Here is a 21,034-nt window from a genome sequence, read left to right on the forward strand (position 1 = left end):
TAGTGTATTTAAAATAAATGAAGACGATGTTTTCTTTAAATGTATAAATAACACAGCTTTGAAATTGTGAACATATATTTTGAGCAACGTGATGAATCGATTGCTTTAGCCTGGAATGAATAGCGCACATGGCGGCCCTGTGTGGATGATGGAAGTTCTTCTTAGAGTCTTTAATAAGTTACATAAATACTAAGGAAATCAAATCAATCAGCTGGAACGGTAGGTGGATAAGTAATCCGTTTATGTTATATGCATTGTATTTTCTGAAACTCACACTGGATAACTGGATTGTTTTATGTGTATCACGTGGTACACGTGCGGCATGTTGACCCACGGAGTTCTGCCCTGCTGGATAATCACACTGGGTTAATGGACGTTTTAAATTAATAATGTTCACTTTAGTGAAATAAAGCAGCAGTACGATAGAGATTACGACTCTGAATTGTGTTACTACTTGAAAGACAACTCCAGATATCTCGACCCTAAACTAGTTCATGGTTTGATGCTGGGATTTGTCTTTGATTATGTTTTTACACAATCCAGGACAGAGAAATTATTTTCTTTATTCCAGCTTGTTAGGAAGTTGGGGTCAGAGCACAGGATCAGTCATGAAATAGTGCATATGATCTTGCTCAAGGGTCTGGCACTATCAGCTTTACTGATCAGTAACCCAGAGCCACCACTACTCCATGGATCCTTTATTAACCCACTATCTGTCTTTAAAATGTGACAACCTTTTCAGCCTTATGTTTCTTCTCCTTGCAAAAGATATTGAAAAGTCTTCGCCATGGGGTTGACCAAGCAGTACCTGCGCTACGTACCCAGTGCAGTGTTTGGCCTGATCGGGAGTCAGAAGGCGAACGTGGTGTTTGTGCAGCTGAGAGGAGGAGAGCAGGGTCGTTACGTGGCCGTAGGAGCCTGTGAGCATGTCTTCATATGGGACGTGCGCAAAGCTGAAAAGGTACGCGTTTATATCAAATCATTCTACGTAAATACCAAGAGATGTTAATTTTTGGTGTTAATAATTACAACAGATTTGTAGATTAATAATATTTCTCAGGATTGGATTTTGCGGAAAGGTGGCTGATTAACCACACATAACAAATCACTTATCTCTATGTAGTGTTTACTCATATCCATCAGAAGGTAAGCGTAAAGGCGGTCTCAGGCTGATTAAATTACCTATTATCATGTCAACAGCACTTTACAGTACTACAAAGGTTCATGTGCTGATCTAAGTACATCAGGACGAAGAATGATGTTATTATTTCAATAGGTGTGAAGCAAACATTGAGGTTCATACAGTGCAAACTAAACTTAAACCACAAACTTAAATTTTGAGCCAAATTACTCAAATTACCTAATACACTTTTTAGCTTAGTTGACCCCCCACAGATGGGACGAATGGAATATGCACAATTATGCCATACTGTAGTTTACAGTGCAGACAAAATAAATCATTTTCTTATAACGACCTCCAACAAAATATGTAAGCAAGTAAATAAGCATAAAATATCCCTACTATGCCCATCGCAGAAAACAAAACTAGTTTTTACCATAATTAGACTCAAAACTATTTATAGTATACATAAATGTTAATGAATTAATTTGTGCTGCTGTTCTTCATTTGTGTACTTTGCTGACATAAGAAGCAATGGGAAGATAACATCCCCTACACCATGCCTATATTATGCTAGAACATCTAGTACTTGATGCTTTTTGCATAGACGTGCAGTAAGTACTCACCTTCAGTTTCACTGTCTTTTCTTCCCAGGTTTTGATTCTTGAGGGTAAGAAGCATGAGGTGACTTACCTCTGTCCTTCTCCTGATGGAATCCACATAGCTGTGGGTTATGAGGATGGCGGTGTGCGCATCTTCAGCCTTTTAAGTGGTGAAAGCAATGTCTCATTTAATGGACATAAATCCGCTATCACGGTCATCCATTATGACACATTGGGAGCGCGACTTGTCACCGGCTCCAAGGTACGACAAAAGTCTTATCTGGATGTATCTCTGTCAACTAGAATGAAATCATATCATCCTAAAGCCATGTTTAAAGCTGTTATGCTAAAATAATGTTTTTCTGTAGGACACAGATGTGATTGTGTGGGACGTCATAAATGAGTGTGGTCTGTACAGGCTGAAAGGACACAAAGATGCCATCACACAAGCTTTGCTTTTAAAGAACAAAAACTTGCTCGTTACAAGGTCAGTCGGATTGAGTTTTAGTTTTAGCAAGAAAAACAAGTATAACCTCCACTATATGGACAAAAGTATTTGGCCAAACCTGAGTTGGTCCCCCTTTTTGCAGCTATAACAGCTTACACACTTCTGGAAGGATGTTCACAAGGTTTTTGTGTTTCTGTCGGGATTCTGTGCCCATTCATCCTGTGAAGCATTTCAGAGGTCAGGCACTGATGCTGAACCCCAAAGGTGCTCTATAAGGTTGTTTTCAGGGCTCTGTGTTAGGACCAGTCAAGTTCTTCCACACGAACTCATCAAAACATGTCTTTATAGTCCTTGCTTTGTGCACTGGGGCACAGTCCTGTTGGATGGACAGCAGTTTCCCAGATGTCTTGATACGCTGAAGCATTAAGATTGTCCTACACTGGGGATAAGGGGCCTGATTAAAACCTGAAGTCAATAATTAACAGATTTGGCCAAATACTTTTATCCATATAGTGTAGGTGTTTAAGGTATTTTCACAAAATCTTAAATTACTCTTTTTTTACCACAGCTCAAAGGACAGCTTCGTAAAATGGTGGGATTTGGACACTCAGCATTGTTTTAAGACGATGGTGGGCCACCGCAGTGAGGTAAGCAAATTCATTCCGTCTTTCTGAGATCATTTCAGGGACAGACCTGTAACATACTGTAAAGTACTTTACGAGGGGCGGGCATAAAGTTGTCATTGCTAGGAAAACCTTGTGTCATGAAAATGAACAATGGTTGTGAGCTTAGTCCTTCTCTACATACCCTTTAGTGGTTCCGTTTTGATATGGAAAGTATTAGGAGTTAGGCGTGAGCGATGTCGTTGCTGAACTGTTTTGTTCTTTAGGTGTGGGGAATGGTTCTGTTGAATCAGGAGAACAGGCTGCTGACCGGCTCTGCTGACAGCGAACTCCGAGCCTGGGACATCGATTACTTAGAGGAGGTAATCAATCAGCACTTATAAATGGCAAAACATGCGTGGTACATTTTTTTTTATGGATAAGAAAGAATGCAGCATAAAGAGCATCATTTTATGTTAACTAGCTGCAGGATAACTTCAAGTTATGAAGTTACAGTGGAGTATGGGTTTAAGTATAATTTAGTATTCTAAATTTGTTGGGTGTATAAGTTGAATTATAGTTATTATAGTGTGCTGATTATTTTATTTTATACAATCACAGAGTGTTGGTGATTCTGGAAATGGCTGTATGAATGTTTTTGTTTATTTGGATTAATTGCAGTATTACACTGTCTGTCTTCCTTCAGGGTAAAGAAGTAGGAGAGCCACGTGAAAAGAAAGGAAAAAGTCTCCTTGATGATGATGATGATGATGATGTTAATGAAGAGGAAGGTCCTAATGAAGAACTTGAGGATGTAATTTCCTACAACTGACATCAATAACACTCACTCACTCAATCAATCATTTTCTGTACCGCTTTATCCTGTATACAGTCGCGGAGTCTTGGGGCGTGAGGTGTGGTACAGCCTGGATGCTGTGCCAATCTATTGCAGGGCACACAGAAATACACTCACATTCATTCACACATTACGGGCAATTTGGGAACACCAATTAGCCTAACCTGCAAGTCTTTGGACTGTGGGAGGAAACCGGAGTACCCGGAGGAAACCCACCAAGCACGGGGATAACATGCAAACTCCACGCACACAGACCTGAAGCGGGAATCGATCCCAGGCCCTGGTGGTGCATGGCGACGGTGTTAACCACTAAGCACATTAATAACAGTGATGCATATTAATAAATTCAACCTATAACAATTGCACCATTGCTATATTCCAGCATTTGACTGTTACTTTGTGGGACAGGATCATGATTGACGTCTGTTCTTAAGAGCATGTTTGCGTTTTCTTTTCTTCCTACAGAGAATCCTCAGCTGTAAGAAAGCTGGCTCTATTCTGAGAGAAGCCAGAGACCGGGTTGTGTCCTTGATTGCCGATCCCAAAGCTAAAGTCTTGGCATGCCATGTATGTATTCTTTTGACATCGTTTGTTTTATAAATGTCTAAGCAATTTACCGGTACATATCTTGTTTTTGATTAAACAATTATATCCTTAGGGGCTTGACAGCACTTTAGAGATCTTTGTTGTGCTGCCAGAGGAGGAAATTCAGAAGAAAATGGAAAGAAAGCTGAAAAAGGCCAAGAAAAAGGCCAAGTATGTAACCAGGAATTTAGAGCATGAATTCCCCCCCCCCCCTAAATAAAACAAATTATAATAATAATAAAAATGTCTTGTATTTCTGGGTTTAGGTCTCAGGATGACGGCGCTGATGTAGCGGATATAGTTATAGAACGAAAGCTGACGGATGAGATCCTAAAGCTGACCAGCATAAAAGCCTCCTCTAAGATCAGGTCAGTGCACTTTAGGATTTAAATGGGTTATATAGACTACTACCTACTGCTCTGCTTAACATTGACATATAAAATACTGTAATTTGTTTTTCTCAGGTCGGTGGACTGCCGTCTGTCTCCTAATGGTGAGATGAAAGTGGTACTGTTGCTGCAGAATAACTCAATAGAGACGTACACTGTAAAGACGACTGAGAAGACGCCTACTGGCACCAAAACGTCTCGACTCACCCTGGGTGGCCACCGGACAGACGCCAGGACGGTGTCTTTCAGCTCGGACAACATTGCAGTCCTGTCTGCTTCTGGAGACACTGTCAAAGTCTGGAACAGGTCAGTGTCAGGACTTCTAACGCAAACGATCGAGTATACCTTGTTTTTGTTTGCTCTTAAATCAATCTGATCTGAACCCATCATCTGCATGTTTAGTTTTATTCTTAACCTTTCCATTAGTTTCCTTGTGGATTTAACAGGAAATGTGTTTCGTCCCAGGGCCACTTTGCAGGTGATCCGCACTATGGTGTGCGAGTATGCGCTCTGCTCGCTGTTTGTGCCTGGAGATAGACAGATCATTGTAGGAACTAAGGTATATATAACAGCAAGCTTTTTATGTGATTAGGAAAAGTTGAGTAAAGTAGGATTCCTCTGTTTCCGTGCCTGTAATATTCCATTTTCACTTTCACAGACTGGAAAGATTCAGATTTTTGACTTGGCATCAGGCAGCCTGTTGGAGTCTACTGACGCTCACGAGGGTGCTGTGTGGTCCATCTGTCTCTCTCCTGATCAGGTACTACAGTAGATTGAGTAGATTGTCAAATTCCTTTACTTGTAAGATTCGAATTTTTCATTGCTGAAAAGATTGGGTTGTAGGCATAAAAAGTGCCGCTAAACTATGTCAACTTTAGTGTTTGTGGACACCATCGTACATTTTTGTGGCTCTTCCTTAAGCTGCTTCCACAATGTCAGAAGCACATAACTGTATATCTTTAATGCTGAAACAAAACACATCTACTAAGCAACAGTTCTGCAGGCCAGATGTGTCAAAATAATCTTTTTTGATGAGTCTGTGCCCACAATAACCTCACATTTCTGTCCTTGGCTGATCGCAGCGGAATTTGATGTGGCTTTCTGCTGTTGTAGGCCAAGTGTTGTGCAATCTCAGATGCTTTTTTGCTCAATGCAGGCATGATGTGCACATTTGTGTCCCTGTAGCCGTCCTGTAAGAATGAACAATCAGTCAAATCGTTCTTCGATCTCCCTCAACAGATCTCCAACAACCAAGAATGTTAGTAAGGATGGTAGCAAGAAGAAAACAGAGTCACTATCAGTTTAATTTTTAAAGCAGCCAGTGCCAAAAGGAATCCTAAATTAAGGTTAAGTGAGGTATAAGGTATACTTATTTTATATTTTTCTTTCCTAAAAAAAAAGAAACGTCCCTTTTTCAGGACTGTGTATTTCAACAATAATGTTGAAAATCCAAATAACTTTACAGATCTTTATTGTAAAGGGTTTAAACAATGTTTTTCATGCATGTTCAATTAACCATAATCAATTAATTAACATGCACCTGTGGAATGGTCGTTAAGACCTTAACAGCTTAAAAAAGTTAAGAAAGTAGGCATTAAGGTCACAGTTCTAAAAACGCAGGACACTAAAGAGACTTGTCTACCAACTGTGAAAAACACCCAAAGAAAGATGCCCAGGGTCCCTGCTCATCTGCGTGAACGTGCATTAGGCATGCTGCAGGGAGGCATGAGGACTGCTGATGTGGCTAGGGCAATAAATTGCCATGTCCGCAGTGTGAGACGCCTAAGACAGCGCTACAGGGAGACAGGAAGGACAGCTGATCATCCTCGCAGTGGAAGACCACATGTAACAACACCTGCACAGGATCGGTACATCCGAATATCACACCTGCGTGACGGGTACAGGATGGCCACAACAACTGCCCGAGTCACACCAGGAACACACAATCTCTCCATCAATCTCTCCTCAGACTGTCTGCAATAGGCTGAGAGAGGCTGGACTGAGAGCTTGTAGGCCTGTTGTAAGGCAGGTCCTTACCAGACATCACCAGCAACAACACCGCCTTTGGGCACAAACCCACCTTCCCTGGACCAGACAGGAGTGGCAAAAAGTGCTCTTCACTGATGAGTCACGGTTTTGTCTCACCAGGGGTGATGGACGGATTCGTGTTTATCATCGAAGGAATGAGCATTACACCAGGCCCCTGGAGCGGGATCGATTTGGAGGTGGGGGGGTCCGTCATGGTCTGGGGCGGTATATCACATTACCATCGGACTGAGCTTGTTGTCATTGCAGGCAATCTCAATGCCTTGCGGTACAGGGAAGACATCCTCCTCCCTCATGTGGTACCCTTTCCCATTGAGCACGTCTGGGACCTGTTGGATCGCAGGGTGAGGGCTAGGGCCATTCCCCCCAGAAATGTCCAGGAACTTGCAGGTGCCTTGGTGGAAGAGTGGGGTAACATCTCACAGCAAGAACTGACAAATCTGGTCCAGTCCATGAGGAGAAGATACACTGCAGTACTTTAAGCAGCTGGTGGCCACACCAGATACTGACTGGTACTTTTGATTTTGAGCCTCCCTTCATTCAGGGACACATTGTGAAATATTTTTAGTTTATGTCTTATGGTGTTGACTCTTTTAGTGTTCATACAAGTATTTACACAAGTAAAAGTAAAAACAGTTGAAAGTCAGAGGACATTTCTTTTTTTGCTGAGTTTATAAGAGAGGCTGAGGGAGAAAATGGATTTTTAACCTTCTAATGAGACTTTATTACACAGTAAACCTTTCTTATTTGAATTTCAGATACACACACATTAATGGGAAGACTGTTTTGTCTGAGAAATTAGCAAGGAACATCGCTAATGACACTTGTGAGAGCGCATACTAATAAAATCACTGCAGTAAAGTAAATCAAACAAACAAAGAGAGAGAGAACTCGGTGCTCATTAACCAAGACTTGCTCGTTTCTCAAAAAATTTTTTATTAATAATCTTTGCTCGTCTTGCGGAACACTCGTAAATCACGTTATGCTAATTGTTGAGCGAGACCTTATGTCTGGTGATTGGTGACATTGTCGTCTAGGATGATGCCACACCCGTCAGGATGGAAATGTTTAATTATAAAGTAAAAGGTGGTCAGTCGTAATAACTTGAAGGTGATTGATGGTAAACTTTACCACTAAAGGGGCATGTGAACTTACGCCTAATGCCTGCAGCGTAACAGTACTGATACTTACTGTATATGGGAAAATATTGTTGCACATCTTAATCATTTTGCAAAAATGTGTTTGTGTTCAGAGGGGAATCGTAACTGGAGGAGCTGACAAGATGGTGAAATTCTGGGACTTTGAGCTCATAAAGGACAAAGAATCAGGAGCCAGCAAGTGAGTGCTGATCATAAGAGAGCTCTTCATGTGCTTGTTAATGAAGGTTTGGTGTACAAATGCTGTGTGTCTGTCACTGCAGGAGACTGACGGTGAAACACACTCGTACACTACAGTTGGATGAGGATGTGCTGTGTGTGCGCTACAGTCCTGATCAGAGACTATTGGCCGTCTCGCTCCTCGACTGCACCGTCAAGATATTCTACACAGACACGCTAAAGGTAATCCGCAGCTCACAATTCTCATGCACACTGTTGATTTGTCTTTGTCAGAAAATGTAATGCCACTGTTCATTCATGAGATTATCATACACTGATTGTGTGACAGTGACAGATCTGTTTTCTTTCTCTAGTTTTTTCTGTCTCTGTATGGACACAAGCTGCCAGTGCTGTGTTTGGACATCTCACATGTAAGTTTGTAATATATTTGTATATTACAGTAGTAATTGTAACTAGGTTGCTATAAGACAATAATATCATTACATTTTATTGTGGTTTACAATATTAAGAAATCATGCCTCGCTGCTGTTTAGTGTTGACTAATTTTCTATGGCATCACGTGTGACAGTAGTTGAGGCTATAGTTTCTATAGTAACAGTTCAATAAAAATGTAACACTAAAAATGCGTGCGTACTTGTGGATGTGGAAGTTATTTAGGAGAACCGATTTACTGTTTTGTGGTTCGTCAGTAACGTGCAACACTTTGTTTCGTGTTAACTTTAGAAGAGAGAACAACAAAAGAAAGATTATAGCTGGTAACAGGAACTACATTTTACAGATGTTTCATAACCTTAAATGCAACTATAAACTGTGTCATTTATTAATTAATAAAAACTGCTATGGTGTTTTTATTCCATATATAAAGTTCATTAAAATAAATAAATGGGAACTTATGTTTTAATAGTGCCTTAGGAAACATAAAAAAAAATATTGTTTATGTAACAACCTCAGCAGCAACCTCATTTCCCCTCTTATCTGTTCCAACTATATACTAATATAACTAGTCACCTGCCTGATCACCTGTCACTGGTTCATGGCTTAAGTCAGATGGTTTTTACATTTGAATAATTTTTAGGATACTGTGTGCCTTAAAAAACAAAACACATTTCCCTGAAACTGGCCAGTTACAGGGACTGGACTGAAAATAAGAACACTATTTTTTTTTTTTTCAGTTGCGTCAGCTGGGGAACGCTAAGCCGTTCCTCTCGCACAATAATTTTGAGAGAGCAATTTATGCTTTTATTAGCTCAAGACAGGATTACTGCAGCGCACTTTATGTTGGAATAAACCAGTCATCCCTTGCTTGCCGCCAGGTAGTGCAAATTGCAGAAGCTGTTTTTTTTTTGTTTTTTTTTAAACAGGCACTCGCAGGAGTGAACACATCAGACCTGTTCATTGCTCTCTCCAATGTCTCCTGGTTCATTTTAGAATTGATTTTAAGATTTTATTGTTGGTTTTAAGGCGTTGCACCGACCTATGTGAACGATCTTTTGACTACGCAGAATCGAGACAGCCAGTGGTGTCTCAGGTGCCCAGGTCGAGGTGTAAATGTTGGGGTGATCCAGCAGATAAACATAGAGTCAAGACACATCTGTTTTCTAATGCATATCATTCCCACTAGAATGCGGGTCTTTTATCTGTCGGTTTTATTCCCAATCATCATTTTTGTTTAATTGAACCTTTTGCACAGTGCTGCGCATCTTAATGACTCCACCATGAATATTGCATTCGAGAAAAGATTTAGAATGATCCTACATCACCTCTAGTGGACTACACATAGGGCAAATACTCACACTCAGCATTCTGGTGATATCTAAATATAAAGAAATACTAAGGAATATCTAATCAATCTTCCTATAGTCGTGTGTAGCATATCAAAGCGTTCTCCATATCATCACGATAGTATTTTGAAGGTGTTACTGTAACTATAGTGCATTTTAATTATTAAAGGTTGTTAAATATATAGGAAACTATTCCTACATTTCATTGTAATGTTTATTTACAATAATGGCAAGTGAGTTCATTCTGATTTTTCCTCCTAACTGTGTTTTAGGATAGTGCACTGATAGCCACTGGATCAGCAGATAGAAATGTAAAGGTCTGGGGTTTGGACTTTGGTGATTGCCATCGTTCGATGTTTGCGCATGATGACAGGTACTCAATGTTTCTGTTACTTATCTCATGTTATATGCATCTGTTTACTGTTCGACTAAACCTACAAGACCTGACTTCTAATGTATATGAAGGTACATGTCTTTAGTGCCAGACTGCAATGTAAGTGTGGTCATTTGCTCTCTGTAATCTGCTTTTAGTTAGTGGTTACCTTTTCTGGTGTTTGTTCATCCGGACTACTGGTAAAAATTCACAAGAAGATGATGTCATCCCAGGTGGTCAATATTTGCCTCCTTCTTTCTTTCTTCTTTTCTTTCTCCAGTGTAATGTTCCTTCAGTTTGTCCCGAAAACCCATCTGTTCTTCACAGCGGGAAAGGACAGAAAGATCAAACAGTGGGACGCTGACAAGTTTGAACATATCCAGACCCTAGAGGTGATTATTATCTAAGAGAGCAGACCATTTTCCATATGCCTGTAAGTGATGTAAATGATTGCACTGAGGGTTCCAGGGTGAAAATGCAAGCTGTCATTATTGGCTTTAGGAAAGCTAAATGTGTGATATGAACAGAAAACACTCAATAGGCAGCAAAGGTTAATTGTATGCAAGCAGAATAGTTTTCCTCTAAGCTTTAGTCAATGCAGAAACGGCCAAAATAACTGTTCGAATGCCTTATTATAATTTGTTTTATGCTTTGTTTCCACAGGGACATCGTGGTGAAGTATGGTGTCTGGCTATCAGTCCTAATGGAGACCACGTTGTCTCCTCATCTCATGATAAGTCGCTCAGGCTCTGGGAGAGAACCAGGGAGCCTATCATTTTAGAGGAGGAGAAAGAGATGGTGAGTGGCTGTACCACAGATGGTGATCTTGGGAACCTGGTAACATCACTTCATCTTGCCAATAATGACAATACACTAAAGCAGTCTACAGCATTCAAATGGGGAATATACAGCGATTAAAAAAAATGAGAAATGTGCATTTTTAGCATGTCTTTAAACAGTTCTCAACTACCCAGCCTGAAAAATCAGACTTACTGTGTATTTCTGTTTTTTTTCCCAGGAAAGAGAAGCAGAATTTGAAGAATCTTTGGCTAAAGGAGATCAGCCTGTGGTATGTAGTGGTCCTGATCTTTAATTTAGGAGAATCTTACTTTCTCCTACGTTCGAATATAAACAGGTGTCAGCCTGATTCAGTTCTTCCTATTTGTTCTAGGTCCCCGGTGAGGGCGCAGGCGAGGCCGAGCCCGCAGGGAAAAAGACCATAGAGACAGTCAAAGCTGTGAGTTACCCAGCACTTAAGCTTATTTATGAAGATTAAAACTCTCTCTTTGTCTCTCTCTGATTTGTTTAATTACTTTAAAAACCTGTTCCAGGCGGAGCGTATAATGGAGGCCCTGGAACTCTACAGAGAGGAGAGCAAGAAGCTGGAAGCGCACAAGGCTGCCTGTGAGGTGGCAGGAAAGGAGGTGTGGAAAATCATCCATTCTAACAGGGCTTGGGAATGTAAAGTCATGCAGTGGTGATTCACCATGCTATTAGGTTAAGAACAGTAAGGGTACTGATGATGAAAATAAAGTTGCTTTCTTAGAATTGCTGCCATTATGGTAATTATATTGTAAGCTTTTTGTGTGAACTGAAAAAGCAATGTCTGTGAAGCAGGCGTCTGAGATGAAGAAGAAGGAAAAAAATGATCGAGGATTTGGGTTTTACTTGGCTCTCGTGGTACTTTAAATTAGCTAATTAAATTTGCAAGCTTGTTAGACTGTCTTCCCCGCTCTCTCTCTGTCTCTCTGGCTCACTCAAACACAGTTCCATGATTATTTATATTCATAGCAGGAATAAATATTCTGCAATGGTTTACTTATGTATGAATAAATGTATAAAATCAATCAATATGTGAATATCAGCTTTCAGCATTAAACTTCATCATGACTTAACACATTATTTGTAGCGATCAACATTAGACTAAATTTCTCTCTACATATTGATGTGTACTTCTGAATATAAACCAGTGGAGCTCTTTCATAAAAATACTGTGTTATTATGTCACAACCAAACCAGTATGTTTGCGTCCAGTGCTTATGTGGAGCGGGTAGTGGGAAAAATAGGCCTGGTCCCATTATGACCTCTCAGTCCCAGTATGCATATATGAGGAGACCTTCATTCCAAACCTCAGCACATATTAAATTGAACATGCCATTATTTTTTTTTTTTTTGCTGGATTTGTACAATAGTCTTTAATTACTAACACACTTCATCTGTTTTGCAGTTACCTCCTCCAACGACAAACCCAATTCTTGTGGCTTATGGAAGTATTTCAGTAAGAAAATGTTCTAAAATGTATATTTTAATTTCCACAAACAAGTTAAAAACTAGCTCTATATGCTAAAGAAACACTTATTATACAGAGAAGTAAAGGTCACATTAATGAATGTATCACAGAGTAAATGTCTTCCTGTATCAGTGCTATGCTAACAGCTGCTAATCTGGTTCCTCACAGCCTTCTCGCTATGTTTTGGATGTTATAAAGAAGGTCCGCTCCAGGTAAGGAAACATTTTCCAGTCAGACACACAAACTTTTCATCATGTGGACATTACATGAGTGTGTGAATGAGTTTTTGGTAAAATTGTTTTTGGTTTTAACCAATAATAGAAAAATACCAAAATGAACTACAAAAGCCAGTTAGCATGTAGCTTGTGGTCCACCATTAAGGCATATTTATGTGAGTCTCTGGTGACAGTGTATCTGAGTATACCTGGTGTGCACATGATTTAGTATTTAATATACAGGCCACAGGTGAAAAGGATTAGGATTTTTTTTTTTTCTTTTTAATAATTTTTAAATCTGTTATGAGTTTCAAGGAAGTAATTTTAAAGTCAAAGCCAACTTCCGGATTATTCTGCACACCTCTATATTAATTAAGATCCAGGGCTTAACTTTCCAAACTGTAAATCTTATTCAAAACTCTATTGTGCCTTGTAAAAGTATTTATACCACTTGAACTTTTCCACATTTTGTCACAATGGAATGGTTTAGAGCAAAGCATATTCATGTGTTAGAATGGTCCAGTCAAAGTCCAGATCTAAATCCAATAGAGTGTCTGTGGCAAGACTTGAAAAATTGCTCTTCATAGAGACTTTCCATCCAATCTGACTCAGCATGAGGTTCCTGTACTTTCCTAAAAAGAAGAATGGGCAACATTTTCAGTTTCGAAATGTGCAAAGCTGGTAGAGACATACCCCCAAATAACTTACAGCTGTAATTGCAGTGAAAGGTGGTTCTACAAAGTATTGACTCGGGGGCTGAATATAAATGCACTGCCACAATTTGGGTATTTTATTTGTTAAATAAAAAAAAAGGAAGAAAATGCCTTTATTTTCCTCCCACTTTACAATTATGTGCCGCTTTTGTTGGTTTATCACATAAAATCCCAATAAAAGACATTTGTGGTTGTAATGTGACAAAATGTGGAAAAGTTCAAGGGGTGTGAATACTTTTGCAAGGCACTGTGATAGTGCTTGTTGTGCATAAAAGATGAAAGCTAGTTACAATATTAGTAATGATGTCATTTTTCTGTGTTTCAGCGAGTTGGAGGTGTCTCTAATGGTGCTGCCGTTTCCTTACATCCCTGGTTTTCTGTCACTCTTAAACACCTACATACAACAGGGCCTGGAGGTGGAACTGGTTTGCCGCTGTCTCTTCTTCTTGCTCAGGTACTTACAAAGCTCAGTTCACACAAGGCTGTAAACTGGGTCGAGGCTTAAACATAAAAAATAAAAAATGACTTGATCAGCACCTACGCTAAGAACAAAAATTTATAACATACTCATTCTTAACTGTTTTGGTCTAGCATTATAATTTTGTAGTCTCTCTGACCAATTAAAAATGTTGTTTTTTAATTCTGTGAAGCTTACTATGTTTATTATTTTTGTTTTACCTTTTAAATCCCCAAATATTTTTGGATTAGGATCATTTTATGCAGGATTTTGTTCAATGTATAATTTTTATTTCAAAAGTATCAGGTGCTGAACTCATAAGAGTTAAAAAAAAAGAAAAAAAAAAGAAATGCTTAAATTGGGAAACTGCTGACTGTGTGTCATCTGAAGCGGCACATCTTAATACTTCTTTGTTCATGTTATTGGGGTTAAAACACACCATGAGTTTCTGTGACCACTCATTTAATTTCAAGCAATAGATGCAATTTTAGCGAAAATATGCTGGGATTTTGTTTACCTGTATTTCATGAGTTCCGAATGCCTTACTTGTTTTAGCAGCTATATGAAGTCCCTGCATTGCCGGTGAAGACTAACTTTAGTGAATGCTTCATGTATGCACTGGGGCATTCATTCCTGTCTATTTTCATTTAGGTCGCAAAAAGGCTTATTGAATATGTATCCGATCTAGGACCACATACGAAAGTGACTCAGATTTGATCTAAAAACATCAGATTTGTTTATTTGGACAGCCCTAAAATAACATTGTCTATGTCAAATTAGTGTAAAAAATGGGATGTTGGTAATGTTATCCACCCTGATGCCATCTCTTCCCCAGGTAAGTGACATATAGGCACCTGGACTTCCACTTGATGTAAAAGAAAATGTGTTTCATCAGACCAGGACACCTTCTTTTATTGCTTTGTGTTCTAGTTCTGATGCTCATGAGATTGCCCTTGTCGTTCAATTCAGTTCAATTTTATTTGAGGAAAAACTCCCTGAGATGATAATACTATGAAACCTTGAAAGGAACCAGACTCAACAGGAAACCCATGCTCATTTGGGTGAAACGGATAGCAGGATTGATCTGCATCATATTGTTAGACTGGAAGTTCAGTATAACAGGAGATTAAGTTAAAATGGATTCCAGTTCATTATTGGAGGCTTAGGTAGAGTGTAGGAAACTCCAGTCCTCAAATATCGAGCGACTGAAGTCACAAGTCCTCAGAGAACAGCTGTCTGCATCAGCAGAGGACCGGACCGTCTTTGTGGAAAATGAAACCGTCTCCAGTCACCACACGCATCTCAGGCAGACCACACGGGGCATCCATGCGACGAGATCTCCAACCAGAAGCAGGACATCAGGTCAAGTCAGACAGCTCCAGAGGGTAGAGAGGGTCTGGATCACTGGCAGCTCAGAAGCGACATGTATAGCTCAACAGAGAGACAGGTAGAGGGGGAAAAGGAGAGAGAGAGAGGAGAAGAGAGCGCAGAAGAGAAGGAGAGATGCCAGTTAGGTATGATCACATTTAAACAATGTATAATGTGAGCGTATATTTAGTGCAGAGTGCAAGCAGGGACTCTGGCAGGACTAACTATGACAGCATAACTAAAAGGGAGAGCTAGAACGAAACACGGACATGAGGGCTTCCTGTGATGTAAAGCGACCAATCACTTCACCGTCAGCAAACCTGAGTGATCAATGAGAGTGGGGAAGACAGCATCTAAGCATACCAGTTTACCATAATACTCTATCCATGAGTCCTCCAGATCTGCTCCTTTACCTAAGGCAAATCTATTTACAAAAATGCCTGGCTAAATAAATAGGATTTTATCCTAGACATAAACACTGATAAGAAAAAGCAAGAGTAAGAAAAAGCTCTGCCCCCAGCTGTAGTTATATATTCATAATACGTGGTACTGACAAGCAACCTGCATTCTTTGAGCGAAGTTGGCGTGGTGGATCGTAGGACACTAGCAGTTCGCTCAGATACTGCGGCGCCAGACCATTTAATGCTTTATTCGTAGTATTCCTTTTTAGTATATATACATTTTTTAATCGATGCGAAATTTTACAGGGAGCCAATGCAGTGTGGATAAGATAGGGGTGATGTGCTCGTATCTCGTGCTCGGTTCTAGTGAGGACTCTTGCTGCGACATTTTGAACTAACTGAAGCTTGTTTATGCGCCTAGTTAAACAATCAGACAGTAAGGCATTACAACAGTCCAACCTAGTGGTGATAAAAGCATGAACTAGTTTTTCTGCATCGATTGGTGACAATATATTTCTTATCTTGGCAATATTTCTGAAAGTGAAAGAATGCTATTCTGGTAATACCATCCACATGTGCTTCAAATCAAAGGCTGGGATCTTAAATCACACCGAGGCCTTTCATTGTTGCACTTGATGGAACAGAAAGGCCATTTAAAATTATAGTGTTAACAGAAAGCTTACTTTTAGCTGCTTGTGGTCCTACTAGAACTGACTAGAACTTCTGTCTTATCAGGATTAAGCAGAAGAAAGTTAATTAACATTCAATCTTTTATGTCCTGCACACATTGCTCAACTTTAAGCTGTTTTTTCTCATCTGGTTTTGTTGAGACGTATAACTGTGTGTCATCAGCATAACAATGAAAAATAATACCATGCTTACGAATTATGTTGCCCAGTGGAAGAATGTAAAGAGAAAAAAGCAGTGGGCCTAAAACTGAACCTTGTGGAACACCAAACTTCAATTGAGAACATGCAGGATGGTCACCATTTAAATCTACGAACTGGCTAGGATCTGAGCCACAAGAGTGGCGTTCCCTTAATTCCTACTACATTTTCCAATCTGTGAAGGAGAATACTATAATCAATAGTGTCTAAAGCTGCACTGAGGTTGAGTAACAGCACTTGTGTGTCATGTGCCCATTGTAGGCACTTTTATTTAGGAGGCTGACTGGTCTGTACACAGCCCCATACATAACAAACTGTGATGCACTGTGTTCTGAGAGTTTCTATGAGAAACTCAGTAGCTCTTCTGTTGTTTCGGACTACATGGGTCTACCCATGGCAAACCATGACCTTGTCGCTGGTTCAACGGCTTTCCTTCCTTGGGCCGTTTTTGTAGGTCTGACCACTGCAGTCCGGGAACATCCCACAAGATTGACCTTATCAAAGAGCCTCATATCCTTACATTAGCCCATTTTTCGGCTTCAAACACATCATCTTCATGTACAAAATGTTTACCTGCTGTCTAATATACCTCACCTACTTCTAGGTGCCATTGTAAAGATGTAATCAATGCTTTTATTTCACTTGTCAGTGTTCATAATATTATAGCTGATCGTTGTATATGTATGTTTAGCACACACAAAGGCATGCATGAATAATTAATAGTTTAATCATGAAACATTGAACAGAACTTAACCATTTTCTGCAGCATGAAGACAAATCTTTATTTGAATGAAAATAAATCTCTATTTTACATCAGAACCATACAACATGCCCTGATCCAGCGATTATTTTATAATTTCCGGGAAATAATTTCAGTAAAGCTACACAGAAAAAGAAAGGAAAAAATATGGCGTGTGTAACTTACAATCCTGTTTATTGTTTGTATTCTGTTAAAGAATCCACTTTGGGCAGATCACCAGTAACCAAATGCTGCTGTCAGTCATTGATGAGCTGCGGACAAACACAATTTCCAAAGTGCGCGAGATCAGGGTGAGTATGTTCTACCTGCTGCAAGCGTGGCTGCTTTTGTTAATCTTTCAGCTTTAATAACTGTGTTCCTCTCTCTCAGGATGTGTTGGGCTTTAACAGCGCAGGCCTTCAGTTTCTGCAACGGGAGATTGAAAACAAAGAAGATGTGATGTTCTTTGCTGATGCCACAGACCGCTTTGAGGAGAAAAAGAGAAAGAGGAGAAAGAGAGAGAGGGCGATACTGACCATCACATAAACCAGTTCACAGAAAACATCATCTCAACTATAACAGTCAGCATAGATTCCACAGGTTTCCTTTTCAATTTCAGGAAAATATCTCATGTGATATTTACCTTTTTATTTGCTTAGATATGATTTGTAATTGTTTCTTTTAATTTCTGCTTTTCATAAATGATTTCACACACAAGCCCGCTGTCTGAGTTTTTTTTAAAACACTTAAATTACGAAAGGAACCCACTGGAGTTATAAGTTTATAACTCATCAAATCTTATACACACTATATACAGGTGCATCCCAATGAATTAGAATATCATCGAAAAGGTAATTTATTTCTTTAAATCAAATCAAACAGTGAAACTCATATTCTGTAGATTCATTACACACAGACTGATATACAGTATTTCAAGTGTGTACAGTTGTGCTCAAAATAATAGCAATAGCAAATAATATCAGTGTGTTAAAAAAAGTGAGTAAAGCTCCATATAATAACTTTTAATTTAAATCACACAAATGCATTGGACACCCTACACATTCTATTCTGAATCAGAACATAAAGAAAATGGGCTAAATGTATTATTAGTTTAATGTAAGTGAAGAAAAACAAATATTAGCCTGTTCAAAAAAAATAGCAGTCTCATCTCTGACAATTGTACTACATGCCACAATTCCTCTGCATTTCTTGGTTTTGCCTCAGAAACAGCATTTTTAATGCAAGGCCACAAGTTTGCTATTGGATTAGGGTCTGGGGATTGGGCTGGCCACTCCATAACATTAATCTTGTTGGTCTGAAACCAAGATACTGCTCGCTTACTGGTGTGTTTGGGGTTGTTGTCTTATTGAAACACCCATTTCAAGGGCATTTCCTCTTCGGCATAAGGCAACATGACCTCTTTAAGTATTCTGATGTTCTTAAATTGATCCATGATCCCTGAAATGTGATAAATAGGCCCAACACCATAGTACGAGAAGCATCCCCATTGAAATGATGCTTGTGCCTCCATGCTTCACTGTCTTCACAGTGTACTGTGGCCTGAATTCAATGTTTGGGGGCCTGACAAACTGTCTGCGGCCTCTAGACCCAAAAAGAACAATTTTGCTTTCATCGGTCCACATAATATTGCACCATTTCTATTTAGGCCAGTCAATGTGTTCTTCGGCGAACTGTAACCTCTTCAGCGCATGTCTTTTTTTCAACAATGGGGCTTTGCGGGGGCTTCTTGCTGATAGCTTGGCTTCACATAGCCGGCTTCTAATAGTAACAGTACTCACAGGTAACTTTAGATGTTCTTTGAGTCAATTGTTATTCTTCGATCCAATATCGAATGGTAATTGTCCGTTTTCTTCCACGTCTTTCTGGTTTTGGTCTCCATTTTAAAGCTTAAAAATGATTTGGTATCATCTTTTTCTGCACTTCTTTGTATGTTTTCCTATCTCTAATCAACTTTTAAATCAAAGTAAGATGTTCTTTTGAACAATGTCTGGACAACCCATTTTACTCTGATTTTCAGAGAGAAATGCACAGGACAACCTTTTCTGCATTTATCCTTAAATAAGGGGAACTTGATGGACAAAAGTTTTCACAGAATAATTTACCTCTCTAATTTAACTCCACACTGCTATTTGTTTGAACAGGCTAATATTTGTTTTTCTTCACTTACATTAAACTAAGAATACATTTAGCACATTTTTGTTCATGATGTGATTTAGAATAGAATGTGCAGGGTGTCCAATGCATTTGTGTGATTTAAATTAAAAGTTATTATATGGATATGGAGCTTTACTTACTTTTTTTTAACACACTATTATTTTGAACACCACTGTATTTCTTTTAATTTTGATGATTAAAAAATTACAAAATACAAATAATAAAGGACTGGACTGTTGCTAGGTGTGCCAAAGTCCTCTTTTCAGATGAAAGTAAATTTAGCATTTTATTTGGAAATCAAGGTCCCAGAGTCTGGAGAATGAGAGGAGAGCACAGATTCCAAGTTGCTTTAGGTCCAAAGCTGTGGACTGGACTGTGTGTTTACAGTCAGTGGTGGTTTATGAAGCCATGACATCTACTGGTGTTGGTCCACCATGTTTTATCAGGTCCCATGTCAGCACACCCATCTACCAGAAAGTTTTAGAGGACTTCACGCTTCCCTCTGATGATCAGGTTTATGGAGATGATTATTTAATTTTACAGCAGGACTTGGCAACTTCCCAAACTGGCAAAAGTACTAATACCTGGTTAAAGGACCATGGTATCCCTGTGCTTGATTGGCCAGCCACGTCACCTGACCTAAACCCAATAGAAAATCTTTGACAGTCTGATTGACAGACTTATGCAAAGGGAGCCCTTGCCAAGTATTGAGTGCTGTACATATTCATTCTTTTAATTAGTCCAACATATGTGAGTTAATTTTTATTACATTTTTAAAAATTGTTCTTAAGTAATATTCTAACTTTCTGAGATACTGAATTTTGGCTTTTCATTATTTGTAAAAATACATAAATAGAATAAATAGAAATTAACACTTGAAATATATCAGTTTGTGTGTAATGAATCTATATATGGGTTTCACTTTTTGAATTAAATAACTGAAATAAATCAACTTTTCGATGATATCCTAATTTATTGAGATGCACTTGTGGGTGTTTATATGTGTGTGTGTGTATAAACAATGGGTGCATTTTAGTCCCTTTCCTTTCAAGCGCAAGGAAACCGGACAGGTTTAGTGGTTTTCTTGTTCCAATCCTTGTTTTAGTAATGAAGTGGTAATGTTGGCCTGGGCTTGAGTGGGAGAAACATGTCAGATCTGTCACTAGCGCAGAGGACCACCACTGGGATTTTTTATCATATAGATAGTAGGCCGGAGGAGTTGGGTTGTATAATTTATTCTTATAACTCATAAGCGATATACAGGCCAGTGGTGAAATGACCACGAGCGCTTTATGAACATGTATGAATCTCTGACAGAAGTTTAGAAAGGATCAGGTGTGTTCCATAGTTTAGATATTATGCATAAGTTCACCTATGATACCTATGAAGAATACCTTTACTTAGCTACTGGTTAATGGTTACAGGCTAATTAATTACTACGTTTAGTAAACATCAAGTACCGTGTAATAATTTGAGGTAATTGAGCCTAAATGTGTTGTTGCATGCTTAAGCATAAAGAACACAGAGCATGCACAGACATAAGAGTTGTTTTAGTTGTGAACATGGATAAAGTTTTGCATAATTAATATGCAAAATGAGCCCTTACCATAGTACTGAATATTAAATAGTGTACACTGCGTGTAATGTGCG

At 39.1% G+C, this 21,034-nt stretch overlaps 1 protein-coding gene across 1 annotated transcript; it reads left to right on the plus strand.

The window, feature by feature from the left end:
- The first annotated feature begins 122 nt into the window (after window positions 1–122).
- Window positions 123–17,926, plus strand: wdr3 (WD repeat domain 3). Its single transcript, XM_053497323.1, has 27 exons — window positions 123–219; window positions 769–961; window positions 1,775–1,984; window positions 2,091–2,209; window positions 2,739–2,817; window positions 3,060–3,155; window positions 3,479–3,586; window positions 4,094–4,195; window positions 4,287–4,384; window positions 4,480–4,581; window positions 4,678–4,908; window positions 5,068–5,161; window positions 5,261–5,362; window positions 7,901–7,986; window positions 8,069–8,207; window positions 8,339–8,395; window positions 10,039–10,139; window positions 10,420–10,531; window positions 10,803–10,937; window positions 11,158–11,208; window positions 11,311–11,376; window positions 11,471–11,563; window positions 12,367–12,417; window positions 12,598–12,641; window positions 13,683–13,811; window positions 17,427–17,520; window positions 17,600–17,926. Exons 2-27 carry the CDS (start codon window positions 788–790, stop codon window positions 17,753–17,755), a joined length of 2,829 nt encoding a protein of 942 aa, XP_053353298.1. The 5' UTR covers window positions 123–219; window positions 769–787; the 3' UTR covers window positions 17,756–17,926.
- The last annotated feature ends 3,108 nt before the right edge of the window (window positions 17,927–21,034 follow it).

Source organism: Clarias gariepinus, chromosome 5, assembly GCF_024256425.1.
Source record: "Clarias gariepinus isolate MV-2021 ecotype Netherlands chromosome 5, CGAR_prim_01v2, whole genome shotgun sequence".
In the NCBI taxonomy this organism is placed as follows: domain Eukaryota; kingdom Metazoa; phylum Chordata; class Actinopteri; order Siluriformes; family Clariidae; genus Clarias; species Clarias gariepinus.

Coding starts and splice junctions, on each gene's coding strand:
- wdr3 (XM_053497323.1), top strand. CDS start 788: ATGGGGTTGACCAAGCAGTACCTGCGCTACGTACCCAGTGCAGTGTTT. Junction 3,587..4,093: donor CTAATGAAGAACTTGAGGAT/GTAATTTCCTAC, acceptor TTCTTCCTACAG/AGAATCCTCAGCTGTAAGAA. Junction 11,209..11,310: donor CTAAAGGAGATCAGCCTGTG/GTATGTAGTGGT, acceptor TATTTGTTCTAG/GTCCCCGGTGAGGGCGCAGG.